Below are 15699 nucleotides of genomic sequence, written 5' to 3' on the forward strand. Positions count from 1 at the left end.
CTTGCAAAAAATTGTAATTTATGTTTACTATGTTTTTCTTACGAATCTGCTTATGTGATGCTGTTGCAAGTAAGTTTTTCATTGTACCTGTGCATACATGTACCTGTGCATTTGACAATAAACTTGACTTTATCATAACCGTGACGATCTGCAAACAAGGAGACATATTCAACTGGTAACTACAAAAAAGTATCCCTATTATCTCATACAGAGAAAGTAATTGCCAGTGGCCTTCTCAACCATCTCTTCCTGGAAGTCAAAAAGCTGCTCTCCAAATTGCAGAGTGGATTCCATCCATCCAGAGGCACTTGGACACTGCATAACAACTCCAAGTTCCAATGAAGGACCTAAGAACTGAAACGATAACTGTTTCTCTTTCCATAGATGCTGCCTGACGTGCTGACAGTTTCGAGCATTTTCTGTTTTTATTTCAGATATCCAGCGTCTACATTTTTTTTGATTTTCATCAACTTCAAGAGACAGAAGCATACGCGGCCCTTTTTGATTTCACTGAAGCCTTTGACTCTCACCCAGGATGGACTGTGACCCAACATATTCAATCTTTCTCATTCCAATGTCATGCCTCACCTTCATCAAGCCTCCTACTCAGTAGTTATGTTCCTGTTCACAAAGACTGCTTGCGTACATTTGGAGACATAGCTCCAAGTCACCTTCAAGACAATGTGCCAAACACTCAACATTCGCAGAACAAAGATCCTCCACTAAACTTGCTCCCAGCATACAACATTGCTCTCCAACAATAACTCAAGGCAAGACCTTGGAAAATGTGGACCACTTCCCACATGTTAGGAGCCACACCTCAGCAAAGGGAGGAGTTAGAGGGAGGCTAGCGTGCACACTGTAACTGGTTCTGGGGGAGGTGGGACCAGTACAAACCGGACAGTCTACACCTGGGCAGGACTGGGATCAATGTCCTAGGGAGATTGTTTACTAGTGCTGTTGGGGACGGTTTAAACTAATATGGCGGGGGGATGGGAATCCATGCAGAAAGACAAAGAAAAGCAGAGACCAGAGCAAAAGGGAGAAAAGAGAAAAGAGTGGAGTACAGAAAAGTCAAATGCAAGGGACACAAAGGTTACTAGATTCTAAAATGACAATGAGTGCAAGGGCACTTTACCTGAATTCCTGTAGTATTCGAAACAAGGTCAGTGAACCTGGCACAAATAAGTACAAAGGGGTACGATTTAGTGGCCACTACAGAAACGTGGTTGCAGGGTAGAGATGAGTGGGAATTAAATATCCAAGGGTATCAGTTAATATGAAAGGATAGGCAAGAAGGTAAGGGAGGTGGGGTAGCACTCTTTATTAAGAATGAGATCAGGGCGATAGTGAGAGTCGAAATAAGATCTAGAGAGCAGAATGTTGAGTCCATCTGGGTAGAGATTAAGAATAGTAAAGGGGAAAAAAAATCACTGGTGGGAGTTGTCTATAGGCCACCGAATAATAACATTACAGTGGCACAGACAATAAACCAAGAAATATTTGATGCATGTAAGAATGGAACGGCAGTTGTCATGGGGGACTTTAACTTCCACATAGATTGGAAGAATCAAATTGCTTGAGGCAGCCTTGAGGAGGACGTCATAAAATGCATCAGTGATAACTTTATTGAACAGCATTTTAGTGAACCTACAAGGAAAAATGCGATCTTAGATCTGGTCCTGTGTAATGAGACAGGTAAAATTAACAATCTTGTAGTTAGGATCTTCTCGGAAAGAGTGATCATAGTATGATTGAATTTCTCATACAAATGGAGGGTACAATAGTTTGATCTAAAACCAGTGTATTATGCCTAAACAAGGGAGACTACAATAGGATAAGGGAGGAGTTGGCTAGCGTAGACTGGAAACACAGGCTATATGGTGGGACAGTGGAAGACTTTCAAAGAGATTTTTCACGGTGCTCAACAAAAGTATATTCCTGTTAAAAGCAAAGACAGTAAGGGTGGGAAGGGCTAGCCTTGGATAACTAAGGAAATAAAAGAAGACATTAGGCTAAAAGCTCATGCATACAAAGTAGCTAAGAGTAGTGGGAAACTGGAAGATTGGGAAAACTTTAAAAAGCAACATAGAACCACTAAGCAAGCAATAAGGAAAGGGAAGATAGATTACGAAAGTAAATGAGCAGAAAATATAAAAACAGATAGTAAAAGTTTTTTTTTTATAATTAAATAAATCAGAAAAGGGTGGCTAAAGTGAACGTAGATCCCTTGGAAGATGAGAAGGGGGAATTAATATTGGGTAATCAGGAAATGGCCGAGGCCTTGAACGACTATTTTGCATCAGTCTTCATGGTGGAGGACACGTCTAATATGCCAAAGAGAGATGTTATGGATGCGATGGGAGGTGAGGACCTTGATACAATCACTGTCACTAAAGAGGTAGTGATGAACAAACTAGTGGGCCTAAAGGTAGACAAGTCCCCTGGTCCTGATGGGATGCATCCCAGGATACTGAAAGAAATGGTGGAAGTTATAGTAGAGGTGTTTGTGATAATTTACCAAAATTCTCTGGACTCTGAGCAGGTCCAAGCGGATTGGAAGGCAACAAATGTCATGCCACTGTTTAAAAAAGGATGTAGGCAAAAGGCAAGTTAGCAACATCTGTAGTCGGGAAAATGCTTGAAGCTATCATTAAGGAAGAAATAGCGAGAAATCTGGATAGAAGTGATTCCATCAGGCAGACGCAGCATGGATTCAGGAAGGGCAGGTTCTGTTTGACACATCGAAACACACAGTGAAATGCATCTTTTGCACAGAGTGTTCTGGGAGCAGCCCGCAAGTGTCACAACGCATCCGGTGCCAACATAGCATGCCCACAACTACCTAACCTGTACGTCTTTGCAATGTGGGAGGAAACTGGAGCACCCGGAGGAAACTCACACAGACACGGGGAGAACGTACAAACTCCTTACAGATAGTGGCCGGAATTGAACCCAGGTCATAACCTCAAGATTCAGGGTAATAGATTTAGGACGGAGATGAGGAGAAACTGCTTTTCCCAGAGAGTAGTGAATCTGTAGAATTCTCTGTCCAGGGAAGTAGTAGAGGCTACCTCGTTAAATATTTTTAAGACATAGATTTTTTTGTATAGTAGGGGAATTAAAGGTTATGGGGAAAGGCAGGTAAGGTGGATCTGAGTCCACGGCCAGATCAGATATGATCTTATTGAATGGTGGAGCAGGCTGGACAGGTCAGATGGCTTACTCCTGCTCCTATTTCTTTTGTTCTTATGTAGACAACTATGATGAAATTTACCATCATCTTTAGTGTACTAGCAAAGCCTTTGGCTGACTGAGAAAAAGGATGTTTGAAGATTAAGAACTCAAACTTGCACAGAAATCATGGTCTTCCTAGCACTGATCCCTGTCCTGAAACTTGGACTACTTATAGAAGGCCCTTCAAGACCCTTGAGAAATACCAATGGTGTCTCTGCATAATTCTCCAGATCCACTGGATGGATATGTGAATCAGTCAGCATTCTCTCTCAGGCCAACACTGCCAACATTGAGGCTCTAACTACACTCTGTGTTGTGCAGTCCCATCACGTAGACTCAGAATTGTATAGCATAGAAACTGGCATACCATGTCTATGCCAACCATCAGAACTATCTATACTAATCTCATGTGCCCTCATTAATTCCATATCCCTCTATGCCTTGCTTTCTCAAATACTTGTTCAGATGTCTCTTAAATATCATTACTGTTCTTGCCTCCACCACCTCCTCTGGCAAATAATTCCAAATTACAACTACTCTTTTTGTAAATAATTTACCACTCAGATCCCCTTTGAACCTCTCCCTTCTCATGTTAAACCTACACCCTCTAGTTACCTCTACCATGAGAAATAAACTCTGCTATTTACCCTCTCATAATTTTATATAACTCTATAACGTCACCTCTCAGCCTCCTTTGCTCCAGGGAAAACAGACGCAGCCAATCTAATCTCTCCATATAATTTAAGCCCTCTAATCCAAGGATCATCCTTGTGAATCTTTTCTGCAGCTAAATCACACCTTTTCTGTAGTGTGGTGATAACTACTGCACACAATACTCCAAGTGCAGCCTAACCAACGTTTTGTACAATTGTGACATGACGTCCCAACTCTTGCACTGCATGTCTTCGCAGATGAAGGCAAGCATGTCATAACACCATCTACATCACCTGTCTACCTGTGTTGCTACTTTCAGGGAAGTATGTGATTATACCCCAAGGTGTCTGTTCAACAACAGTCCCCAGGGCCCTGCCATTCACAGTGTATGTCCTTCCCTGGTTTAATTTTGAAAAGTACATCGCCTTGCTCTTCTCTGAGTTAAATTCCATCTGCCGTTCTTTCCCAGTTGATCAACATCCTTTTGTAACCTTATACTACCTTCTTAACTGTTCACTATATCACCGATTTTGGTGTCATCTACAGACTTACTAATCATACCACCCACATTCTCATCCAAATCATTAATATCTCTGACAAACAATGAAGGACCCAGCATTGATCTCTGGGGCACACCACTGGTCACTTGCCTCCAATCTTAAAAATAACCCTCCACTACCACCCTCTGTCTCCTACCACCAAGCCAAGTTTGTATCCAATTGGCTCAGTCACCCTGAATCCTTTGTGTTCTAACCTTCCAGACCAGCATGCCATCCAGGATCTTGTCAAAAGCCTTGCAATGCATACTGCCCTGCCCTTGTCAATCCTCTTGGTTACCTCTTCAAAAAACCCAATCTCCCACACACAAAGCCATGTTTACTATCCCTAATCAGTCCCTGCCTTTCCATATGCAAATAAATCCTGTCTCTCAGAATTCCTTCCAATAATATTCCTACCGCTGATGCAAGGCTCACCGGCCTATAGTTTCCTGTCTTATTCCTGATGCCCTTCTTTAATAAAGTCACAACATTAGCTATCCTCCAGTCTTCCAGTACTTCATCTGTAGCTAATGGAGTTACAAGAACTTCTGCCAGGGCGCCAGCATCTCCTCCCTTGCATCCTAGGATATATCTGGTCAGGCCCTTGGGATTTATCCACCTTTATGTATTTCAGAAGGTCCAACATCCCCTCCTTCATAATGTTGATATGCTCTAGAATATCACTGTTCCCTCCCCAGAACTGACTAGCTTCCATGCTCGTCTCTATGAAAAATGCAGGCAAGAAGTGTTCATTTAAGACCTTGCCCATTTCCCCTGGCTCCACACATAGATCACCACGTGGATCCCTCAGGAGACTTTCTCTCTCCCTAGCTACCCTTTTAATATACTTATAGAATCTCCTAGGATTCTCCTTTATCTCATCTGCCAGGGATATATCATGGCCCCTTTTAGCCCTCCTTATTTCCTTCTTAAGTGTACTCTTACATCTCTTTTACTCTTCAAGAGACTTATTTGATCCCAACTGCCTTTACCTGACATATGCTTCCCTTTTCCTGACCAAGCCTTCAATATCCCTCATCAACCAAGATTCCCTGATCTTAACAATCTAACAGGAACATATTGGCCCTGAACTCCACTTAATCTCATTTTAAAAAAGCATCCCCATTTCTCAGGTGTCCCTTTCCCTACAAAGAGCCTCTCCCAATCAACTTTTGAGAGTACCTGTCTGATGCCACTGAAATTAGACTTCCCCAATTTTGGACTTTAATGTGTGGACCAGTCCTATCTTTTTTCATGAGCATCTTGAAACTAATCAAATTATGGTCATTTGTCCTAAAAGTGCTCTCCCATAAACACATGAACCACTTCCCAGCCTCATTCCATTTAGAGGAGGTTGAGTGTAGGCCCATTTCTAGTAGGGACCTATACCATCTACATACTGCTTCAGAAAACTTTCCTGGACACACTTAACAAATTCTGTCCCATCTAATCCCTTAGCACTAAGGCAGTCCCAGTCAATATAAGGGAAGTTAAAATCACCAACTATTACAACCTTATTATTGCCCACACCTCTCTTTGATTTCCCTACATATACTCCTCTAATTCCCACCGATTATTGCGGGGCCTATAGTATAATCCCATCAATGTGATCATTCCCTTTTATATTTCTATCCATATGGTCTCGCAAGATATTGTTAACCAGCCACCACCTCTCCCCCCCAAGGATATTCTCTCTAAGTACTGTCGTGACGTTCTCCTTAGTCAATACACACGCCATTAAATTGGTAAATTAAATTAGTAAATTTAATTATCTATTGTCACATACACGGAGTACAGTGAAAAAGTTGCCTTGCATATTGACCATACAGATCATTTCGACAGTGCATTGAGGTAGTTCAAGGTAATAGCAATAACAAAATGCAGAATAAAGTGATACGGTTACAGAGAAAATGCAGTGCAGGTAGACAATAAGTTGCAAGGCTGCTTTACTGAGGCAGTGAGAAGTGTAGACAGAGTCCATGGAGGGGAGGTTGGTTTCCATGATGTGCTGGGCTGTGCCCACAATTCTCTGCAGTTTCTTGAGGTCACGGGCAGAACAGTTGCCATACCAAGCTGTGATGCATCTGGCTAAGATGCTTTCTATGGTGCATCAATAAAATTTGGTGAGGGTCAAATGGACATGCCAGATTTTTTTAAGCCTCCTGAAGAAGTAGAGGTGCTGGTGAGCTTTCTTGGCTGTGAAGTGCACGTGGTTGGACAAGGACAGGCTATAGTTATGTTCACTCCTAGGAACTTGAAGCTCTCAACTCTCTCGACCTCAGCACCATTGATGTCAACAGGAGTATGTGCACCACCCCCCTTCCTGAAATCACTGATTAACTCCTTTGTTTTGCTGACATTGAGGATTGAGGGAAAGGTTGTTGTTATGACACCATGTCAATAGGCTCCCTATCTCCTTCCAGCACTCCGACTCATCATTATTTGAGATACGACCCACTATGGTGGTATCATCTGCAAGCCTGTAGATGGAGTTAGAGCAGAATCTGGCCACACAATCATGAGTATATAGGGAGTAGAGTAGGGGGCTGAGGACCCAGCTTTGTGGGGCACCAGTGTTGAGAATAATGGAAACAGTCCTTTCAACCCACTCAGTTAAATACATTGGGTAGCCATGTCATTTGCATGTCTGGCACTAGACTCCCCAAACAAACACACTACTCTGAGCTCTTGGCACATGAATAGACAACTGGGGGGGGAGGGGGGTGGAAATGGAGGAAAAGATTCAAGGAAGTTCTCAAAGCCTCTTTGCAAAAATGTACCATCCTCACCAACTCCTGTGAACACCTGGCCCATGACCACTCAAAATGGAGAAGCAGCATTTGGAATTGCACTGAGAACCCTGAAGCCAAGCATCAGGAGCACAAGGATGCTGAGCGAAAAAGATAGAAGGAGTACACCAATTCACTCCATCAACCCACCCCAAAAGACACTTCCTGGACCATCTGTGCTAGAGTCGGTGTGTCCAATATTGGCCTCATCTCTGTCACCTCAAACCTTAAAGAACTGGAGTGGAAGCAAGATAGCCTCAATTTTGAGGACCACCTGTAAGAAAGAGTATTAAATTGATTGATTGCACTACTTCCTACACCACAATAGTTATTACACTTCAGGTTTATTTCATTGGCTATAATGTGGCTTGAGTCTTCTGGAAGTTGTAAAAAGAAAACACTAAATGCCGGTCTTTCTTTCTTCTTCAAGATAACTAGAGATAGGGAATAAATGTAAGTTTACTAGTTCCTCCACTTTCAGAAAATAAGTAATGAAAAATGTCATATGTTGTAATATTTTTTGGTCCACTACTGCATAAATTTACCATTGCAAAGACTTGAAGGTTCCAGTGAGAAATAATTGTCTGGCTATCAACAATCACTATTACAATAGGGGAATTCTGACAACAACATCCAGAGTGAGTATGTGTGGAAATTCAGAAGTTTGTGTCAGTAACTCCAGGCTCCTCAGCAGATTAGCTGTTTTACAATCTTCACCAGGAAGTTTTTACAGAAATAAATGAATTGATGAGAACTTGCAGTATTTACATTCTACTCTCCCAGTAAAAATCCCTGAGAATGTTACATTCTATTTCACGAGGTGTAAATGAGATTTTTAGGTGGATGGTGATAAACTTTTCTCTATAGTAGACGAGTCTAAAATTGGAATACACAGATTTAAGGTAACACGTAGAAGATTTAGAGGAGATCTGAAGGAGAATTTTTCCCCCAGAATGTGGTTGGAATCCAGAATGCACTGCCTGAGGGAAGTAGGTACTCTCACAACATGTATTTAGATGAGCACTTGAAAAGTCAAGACATAGAGTATTTCACGCCAAGTGTTAGAAAATGGATCAATATAGGTAAGTACCTGATACCCAGTGTGCACATGATGAGGCAAAGGGCCTGTTTCCATTCTTTGGCTCTATAATTCTAGAAACTATTCCTATCCTTTTGCATTAGTCATCTCTGTGAATAAAGCAATTGCCATGTCAAGAGGGCAATGGAGTTAGGTCATTCACCATGTATTGTGTTCTCCTAGGTGGAACAGGGCCCATTGTTGGCTAGAAAACATGGTCTTGTCTTTACTCCCCATAAAATGTGATCCAACTTATAATTACCATCCTAGGACACCTACAAAGAAAATAAATTATTTACCCTCATCTTTGTTCCTAAGCTGAAATTCTCCCCACCCTGTCCCCAAGGTACTACTTATCCCCATCACCATCAATATCATGCTGGACTTCCAATGCCTAATTACTTCTGCAACTGATGACATTCTGATACACCACCAATAGTACACCAGAATCTCCAGGCAAGTATAATTTACTCCATCAAGTATTTAAATAAAAGCAGCAATATTCTGAATAAAATAATATTTTAAAATAAATCTATGAAACATTGGGGATGACATTGAGCAGTCATTATTCTATACGATAGCATAACTGTGAGAATGTAGGCTTGTAGCAAAGTTTCTGATCTTCGAGACAGAAAAGATAGCAGATGCTGGAATCTGGAGCAACAAACAAGATGCTGGAGGAACTGAATCCAGATGAAGGGTCTCAACCCAAAATGTCGACTGTCCATTTCCTTCCACAAAATGCTGCCTGATGTGCTGAGTTCCTCCAGCATCTAGTTTGTTGTTTCTGACCTTGGTCCTGCTTTGATGGAGCAGCACAACACAAAGATCCTTTTGTCTTTTGAACAAAAAGGGAAACACCAACTGAAATATTAAAATGCTTAAAATATTTGATAGACTTAATACCAACCAGTGCCAGCTCTGTTTAGTATCCATGATCAAGTAAGATCTGGCTCTCACATCAATTAATCAGGCTCAATTCAGAAGGGGAAACAGAAATATTCCAAAAATTTGCCACAAGAGTCAAGGTTAATTTGGCTCCTCATGGCCACATCAGTACCATAGAACCAGACCAGAGAACACTACAGCACAGAAAACAGGCCATTCGGCCCTTCTAGTCTGTGCCAAAATTTTATTCCGCTAGTCCCATTGACCTGCACCCAGTCCATAACCCTGCAGACCTCTCCCGTCCATGTATCTATCTAATTTATTCTTAAAACTTAAGAGTGAACCCGCATTTACCACATCAGATGGCAGCCCGTTCCACACTCCCACCACTCTCTGAGTGAAAAAGTTCCCCCAAAAGTTCCCCCTAATGTTCCCCCTAAACCCTTCCCCCTTCACTCTAAAGCCATGTCCTCTCATACTTATTAATTTGCATGATGGCCCTCTCAGTTAAGGAAAGATGCATGGCCAAAGGGAAGAATGATGTGAAGGAATACAATTTAAAATAAAAATTAAGTTTAAATTTGATTATCATTCACCTAAAAATCAAGAAGAAGAAATGGTCCCCTGCATTAATTTTTGGGCAAAGAAAAAATCCATGCTGATTACAATTCCTCAATAACTATTTAACACATGGGATTACCATCCATAAAATTGGAAGTCGTGGCTTCCAATTTCTAGGGTGTCCTTTTCAAACAGAGATTAGATGTAGTCTAAAATCATACGCTCAACACTCAAATTCAGAAACATACTCCAGTAATCAAGTGATTGCTGTACACATATCCTGGAATTTCAACTTAGTTTTCCCATAGCCTAACCTTGAAGGGATTGCTCAAGGCTGCCCGCAAATAATGTCATTGTCCCTCTGTAGTACAGGAGGACAACAAAAGTACTGTGGTCCAGATTTACATTCCTTCAGCTCAACTCTAATATTAACATCCACAACACCCTCCCCACCCACCACTACCTGAATCATTTCACCTGGAATACACTTTAAAAAAAAATTCACTTTGACTAATTTTTCTTGCCTACAGCAAGCTAATCACTACTTGACAATTTCAGTTGCAAATAGAATGAAGTTAATACTTGACAGCAGAATGAGACACAGACACATCTTTATGCCACAATATCTTGAAAGGCACATTATTTACTGAACTGTTTCATGTCCAATGGTTTGACCAGGGTTTTCACAATTCAGCCAGGGGAAGTTTTATGGTGCAATTTGCATATCAGATGACCACGGTGGCCATGACCAGTCCTTATCTAATTTAGGATTGTTTACATGATTTGGGGCTGGGTGAAGCCCAATTATTGAATCAGACACTAGGTGCTTTCTGCCTAAGCTTTCCTCCAGTTGCTAAGGTGGTGGTGTAGGGTTCATGTCCAAAATAAGTTTTGGGAGATCATACAGTATGTCAGGTTGGGAGTCTTGAAGGCCTCTGTGAATGGGAAGATTCAGATTGCTATTTGTTCTTTAAATGAGCTAATCCTCTACACATTACTACATCTCATCTAATGGGGGGCCTACTGCTTGAAAGGACTGGTAACCACTAAACAAAAGTTGATTTTAAAATTCTACAGATTACCTTCATAAATGAGCATGTCAATAAGTTGCGCGTAATGATTTGGCCCAGGCAACAAAACAACATTTGGTTGGTTAGAAACCCAAGGAATGTGGAGCACAGATTATTGCAGCCTTCACACTGCAACTTGAGTGACACAATGGCCTAGCTAGAAGAGTTGCTGCTTCACAGCTCCAGTGACCTGGTTTCAAATGGTGCTGTTTGTGTGTAGTGCGCACATTCTCCCTGTGATCAAGTGGGTTTCTTCTGGATGCACCGGATTCCTCCCAAATCTCAAAGACGCAAGTAGATTAATTGTTCATTGTAAATTGCTTCAAGTGTGTGGATGAGGGCTATAATCTGGAGGAGGGAGTTAATGGAAATGTGGGGAGAATCAAATGGGATTAGTGTAGGATTACAATAAATGGGAACTTGATGGTCGGCGCTGAAGGGCCTGTTTCCAAGCTCAGTGCCTCTATGACAAGCTGCAGATCATGCTCACTTGTTCTCTGTTTCTGAGACAGTTTTACGAACTTGGTGATTGGATCATGATGCACCTTTTCTCCACAGAATGTGACATTGAGGGCGCTACGTGCCTTGTGGTTGTCAAGGCGAAAAGCTAAGATGGGGCAATTATACTGGCTGCTTAAACCATGCAATTAAATAATCAGACTTTGAAAAGCTTGCTGTTGCCTTGAGGCAAAATTGAGCACATTTGCACTGGTGATAAAAATAGTTTCTAAATAACATTTTTAAATAATCACAATTGAACAGTATTATGAAATGACTGATAGTCACTAAACCAATTTCAGCTGTAATCTATTCTTAAAAATTAACTTTAAATGTAGAAATGAAAAAGTGTAGCAACAAAATAAAAGAAAGCCTAAAACACATACCTGTACTTGTTGGCGAATTTATTTCCTGCCGAATATTTCGACTTGTCTGACTTCCAGATCTTGCAATTTCACGTTGTGGTTCCAGTATGTCTCTGTATTTCGAGACCATGAGCACAGAGATAAAGTATACAACGGCCAAAGCCAAAAACTGAGCCTGTTTACTGTCATCCTATTAAGAAAAAATGTCAGTAAATTTCAATCCAAATGGGCAGGATCTAAAGCAGCAGAACAGGGAGCTGTAGCAAAACACATTTTTACATTAAACAGTTAAGAATGGGTGAGGAGGATTTGCAGAATTTAAGCCAGAAGCCAAATTAAAAAGCAGCCAAGTTAAAAAAGCAAGGGAACCAACAGTACAGGAATAGATAAATGAAAGTATTCAATTAAACAAATCGTCTGTTAACCAATGCCTGAATATATTAAAAAAAAGCAGAATAATTGGAAGAACAACCACACAAAATGGTAATAATTAGAGACCTGATGGTTGCCTAGACAGGACTGTAAACTGAATCATAACCCAGGATTTTCAACAAAGATAAGAAAGCTAAGGAAGGTAGTTGATTATATTAACAAAAGCACCACTATGGCAGAATTACTATAGATGACATAAATGATGCTAAAGGCTTAAGTGTCATTGAAGTATTTTATTGACCTAAGCACGTTCTCCAGATTGTCATGACTTATCACATATATAATTATGAGACAGATAAAATCAAATTAAAGGAGATTTTAAGCTACAGAGTAATAGATTAAGGAATAGACGTAATGCATTCATTCAGGCTACCCTCATAAAGCAATGTGCCCAAATCCTTAAAAATCAGATTCAGGCATGCAATTTCAGTTAATAGGGACATGGAATGACTTTACTAATATTTAGTTTCAACATTCAGTAAAAGGAGATATGTCTTAAGATGGTGAGATGAACAGAAATTATCAATAAAAGAAAAGAATAGTGGAAACATTAATTACAACACTAAATTTCAATACATTCATAAATAAAATAATAAATAATCATCAATTCAGGAAGTATCTGGGGAGTAAGAAAAAGAGTTAATGTTTCAGGTTGATGACCTTTCATCAGTTTTGAAACTGGCCATCGACATAAAATATTAACCCTTCCCTAATGACAGAGAGAGCAATTCCAGTATTTTCTGTTTTTATTTTCACATCTTCAGTTTTTTTGATAACAGTGTCACTAATATAGTAAATACACCAAAGAAAAAGGCACAATTAATTCAGGTAAGGATAAACAAACAAAATCAACATCAAACCAAGTGTACTCAAAAACTTGGTCGAAGCAAAAAGATGCTTTTAAAAAAGGCATTAAAGGAGCAGATGATGGAGAGAGCATGATTTAGAGAAAGAATTCCAATAGGTACAGTAGATAGATACCAGTTCTGAGGTGAGGGGAGGATCAGAAACACAACTAGTTAAGGAGTGGGTTTGAGATGGCTCCAGGGATAAAAGACTGAACAATGAATGGAATTTAAACATGAATTTTAAATCTGGAACCCAACGCAGATCCACAAGCATATGGGGTAATGATCTTAGTATAAGAGCAAGATAACAATATTTGAATAAGCTACAGTTTGCGCTAAGTGGAGGATTGTACACTAGTACTGGAATACTTGAATTTGCATGGCGGAACTAAGGCATAGATATATTTCAGTACTAAATGGGCTGCTACAAACATGGAAGTGATTTTTTTATTTTGATTTACAGGACATGGACTCAAAAGGTTAGCTTGGAATCCATTAACAAGTAGTGGTTTAGGCTAAGGCAGTGGCCACAGAACACAAATCATATCTGTGGCAAGGGAGTTTGTGTAGAGGGAGTCAAAGAAAATGAATTTAATCTTCCAAATATTCAGCAGGAATGAATTAAAGAAACACCACAATAAGGATATCTAAAAGAGCAGGGATCTCCAAAATCACTCCTAATTAAGCAGCCCTGGCTATTTCAACGGAGCCAAATAAAATCAAAATAAAACTTAACTGTAAATCAGAAACATTCAAATTTTATTTATTTTGCTGTACACCTCATATTTCTTGTTGAGAATAATAGTAAATTCAATTCTCTCATGTCTGATGTGACCTAAAAGTACTAAAAATGTCCTAAAAGTACTTCACATCAGGATGGAGAAAGAGAACTTAAATACTGAGCATGAATTCAGAGGAGATGTTAGCAAAGTCACTAGAGTGAAAGTAGTAGGTTTGTGATGTAGTGTGACTGAGAGAGAATTCAGACAGCAGGATCAGGATGGTTGAAGTCTCTTCAAATGAAGTAAAACAGAATTGCACAATTGTTTAGATTCAGATGAGTTAGGGCTGGGTCAGTTAGCAGCACACCACAGAAGAACTTTAAATTACCAAAGGAAGGTGAAGGTAAGGTATCAATGGAAATCTATGGGAACAGGCATGAACTTTTGATAAGTTTCATTTATCATTTGCACATTTAATTTTAAAAAGAATTAGGAGGCCAAATGTCAAATTATTTGCAGAAAATGTCTTGTATTATTTCATATAAAACAATAAATTTGTTATTTAAGTAATAAACATGAGCCCAAATATGCATCAAACATGAGCCTAAACATGCATCAAACTATACTAAAATAGTTCTAGTTGTAAATGTTTTTTCCATCCACAATCTTCTCTCTTCATATAAAAACAGGTTTCAGAGATACCACCAGGAGGAGCTACATTTTATTTAGGAAATCATGCCCTGCCTCAGAAAAGCAGAAATACATGATTGTTTGCTTAAAAGTAACTATGGATGGTTATTAAAATATGGTAGGTCACTCAGTCCCCGAAAGTATAAAAGAAGTGTGTCAATCTTATCAGAATTTCTAAATGTTGCAGTGTTACAATCAATACATTTGGCTTGCATATTCTGACCAAGCTATTGTGTGTTTCAAGAATTTCAGCTTTGTATTCCCATCCGGTAAATATTTTGAATAACTAAGGTGCAGACGACTTTATTATAAGCATCGTGGCAGTATAGAAAAATATTTTGCTCATTGGATTCCAAATAATAAACCAACACAAATGTACTGTAAAATAAAAAGATACAAAGTCAACCCAGATTAAGGAAACTAGTGCAGAAAGTGCTTCAATAACCAAACTTACTAGAAACCTTAAAGACCAATAAAGTTTCACCATTTTAATTCATTTGAAATATTTCAATCATCAATTGTAATGCTGTAGTTTCCAGTCAAGGCTGTTTTTCTATTGTCATTATTTTAACAAAAAATACTGAAATGTAACTGTTTTAAATCGTTTAACTGCAAACCCAATGACCACAAAAGAAAAAATTAAATCAATTACCACATCACGAAAGACAACAGCCCGTAAACGATTAATATCCACGTCTTGCAGTAATCTATCAGGATCTTTAATTGGAGAAAGATTGCCAGAGACATTTTCGACACCAGTCTGAAAAAAAAATTGGACATTTAAAAAGTTGGCAAATACTGTTTACTCACTAGAGACTAAAGAAGTTGTAATTTGGAGCAAAAAGCAAACTGCTGGAGGAACTCAGTGGGTTGAGCAGCATCTGTGGAGGCAAAGGGACAGTCAACATTTTGGATCGAGACCCTGCATCAGGACAGAGTGTAGAGGGGAGATAGCCAGAATAAAGAGGTGAGAGGGAGGGATGAGGCAGAGGCTGGCTGTCAATGTGGAACCAGTTGAGGATGCTGGGCAGATGGAGCCAGGTGGGGAAGGGAGAGGGGTGGAATTGGGAAACAGTGGCTGATGGGTGATAGGTAGAGACAGATAAGGAGAGAGAGATGTCAATTTCTGAGGAAACTTGGAATCAAATTTTTAAACTGGTTAATACTTCATCATTATGTGCGCGTCACTCCCTCCTTCAATTTAAAGTGGTCCATAGAGCTCACCTGTCCAAAGACAAGTTATCACATTTCTATTCGGATATACCTCATTATTGTGACAAATGCAATAATGGAGAGGCTTCTTTAATTCATGTGTTTTGGTCATGTCC

At 39.8% G+C, this 15699-nt stretch overlaps 1 protein-coding gene across 1 annotated transcript in view; it reads right to left on the reverse strand.

The window, feature by feature from the left end:
- Window positions 1-15699, reverse strand: part of nbeaa (neurobeachin a) — a 560854-nt gene that overhangs the window by 351705 nt on the left and 193450 nt on the right. Inside the window, exons 28-29 of the mRNA XM_052025565.1 lie at window positions 15024-15131; window positions 11701-11869 (exon numbers count right to left, since the gene is read on the reverse strand). Of these exons, the coding sequence (XP_051881525.1) occupies window positions 11701-11869; window positions 15024-15131 (277 nt within the window). The remainder of the gene's footprint in view (window positions 1-11700; window positions 11870-15023; window positions 15132-15699) is intronic.

The sequence above is a fragment of the Pristis pectinata genome, chromosome 11 (assembly GCF_009764475.1).
Source record: "Pristis pectinata isolate sPriPec2 chromosome 11, sPriPec2.1.pri, whole genome shotgun sequence".
Taxonomy (NCBI): Eukaryota; Metazoa; Chordata; class Chondrichthyes; order Rhinopristiformes; family Pristidae; genus Pristis; species Pristis pectinata.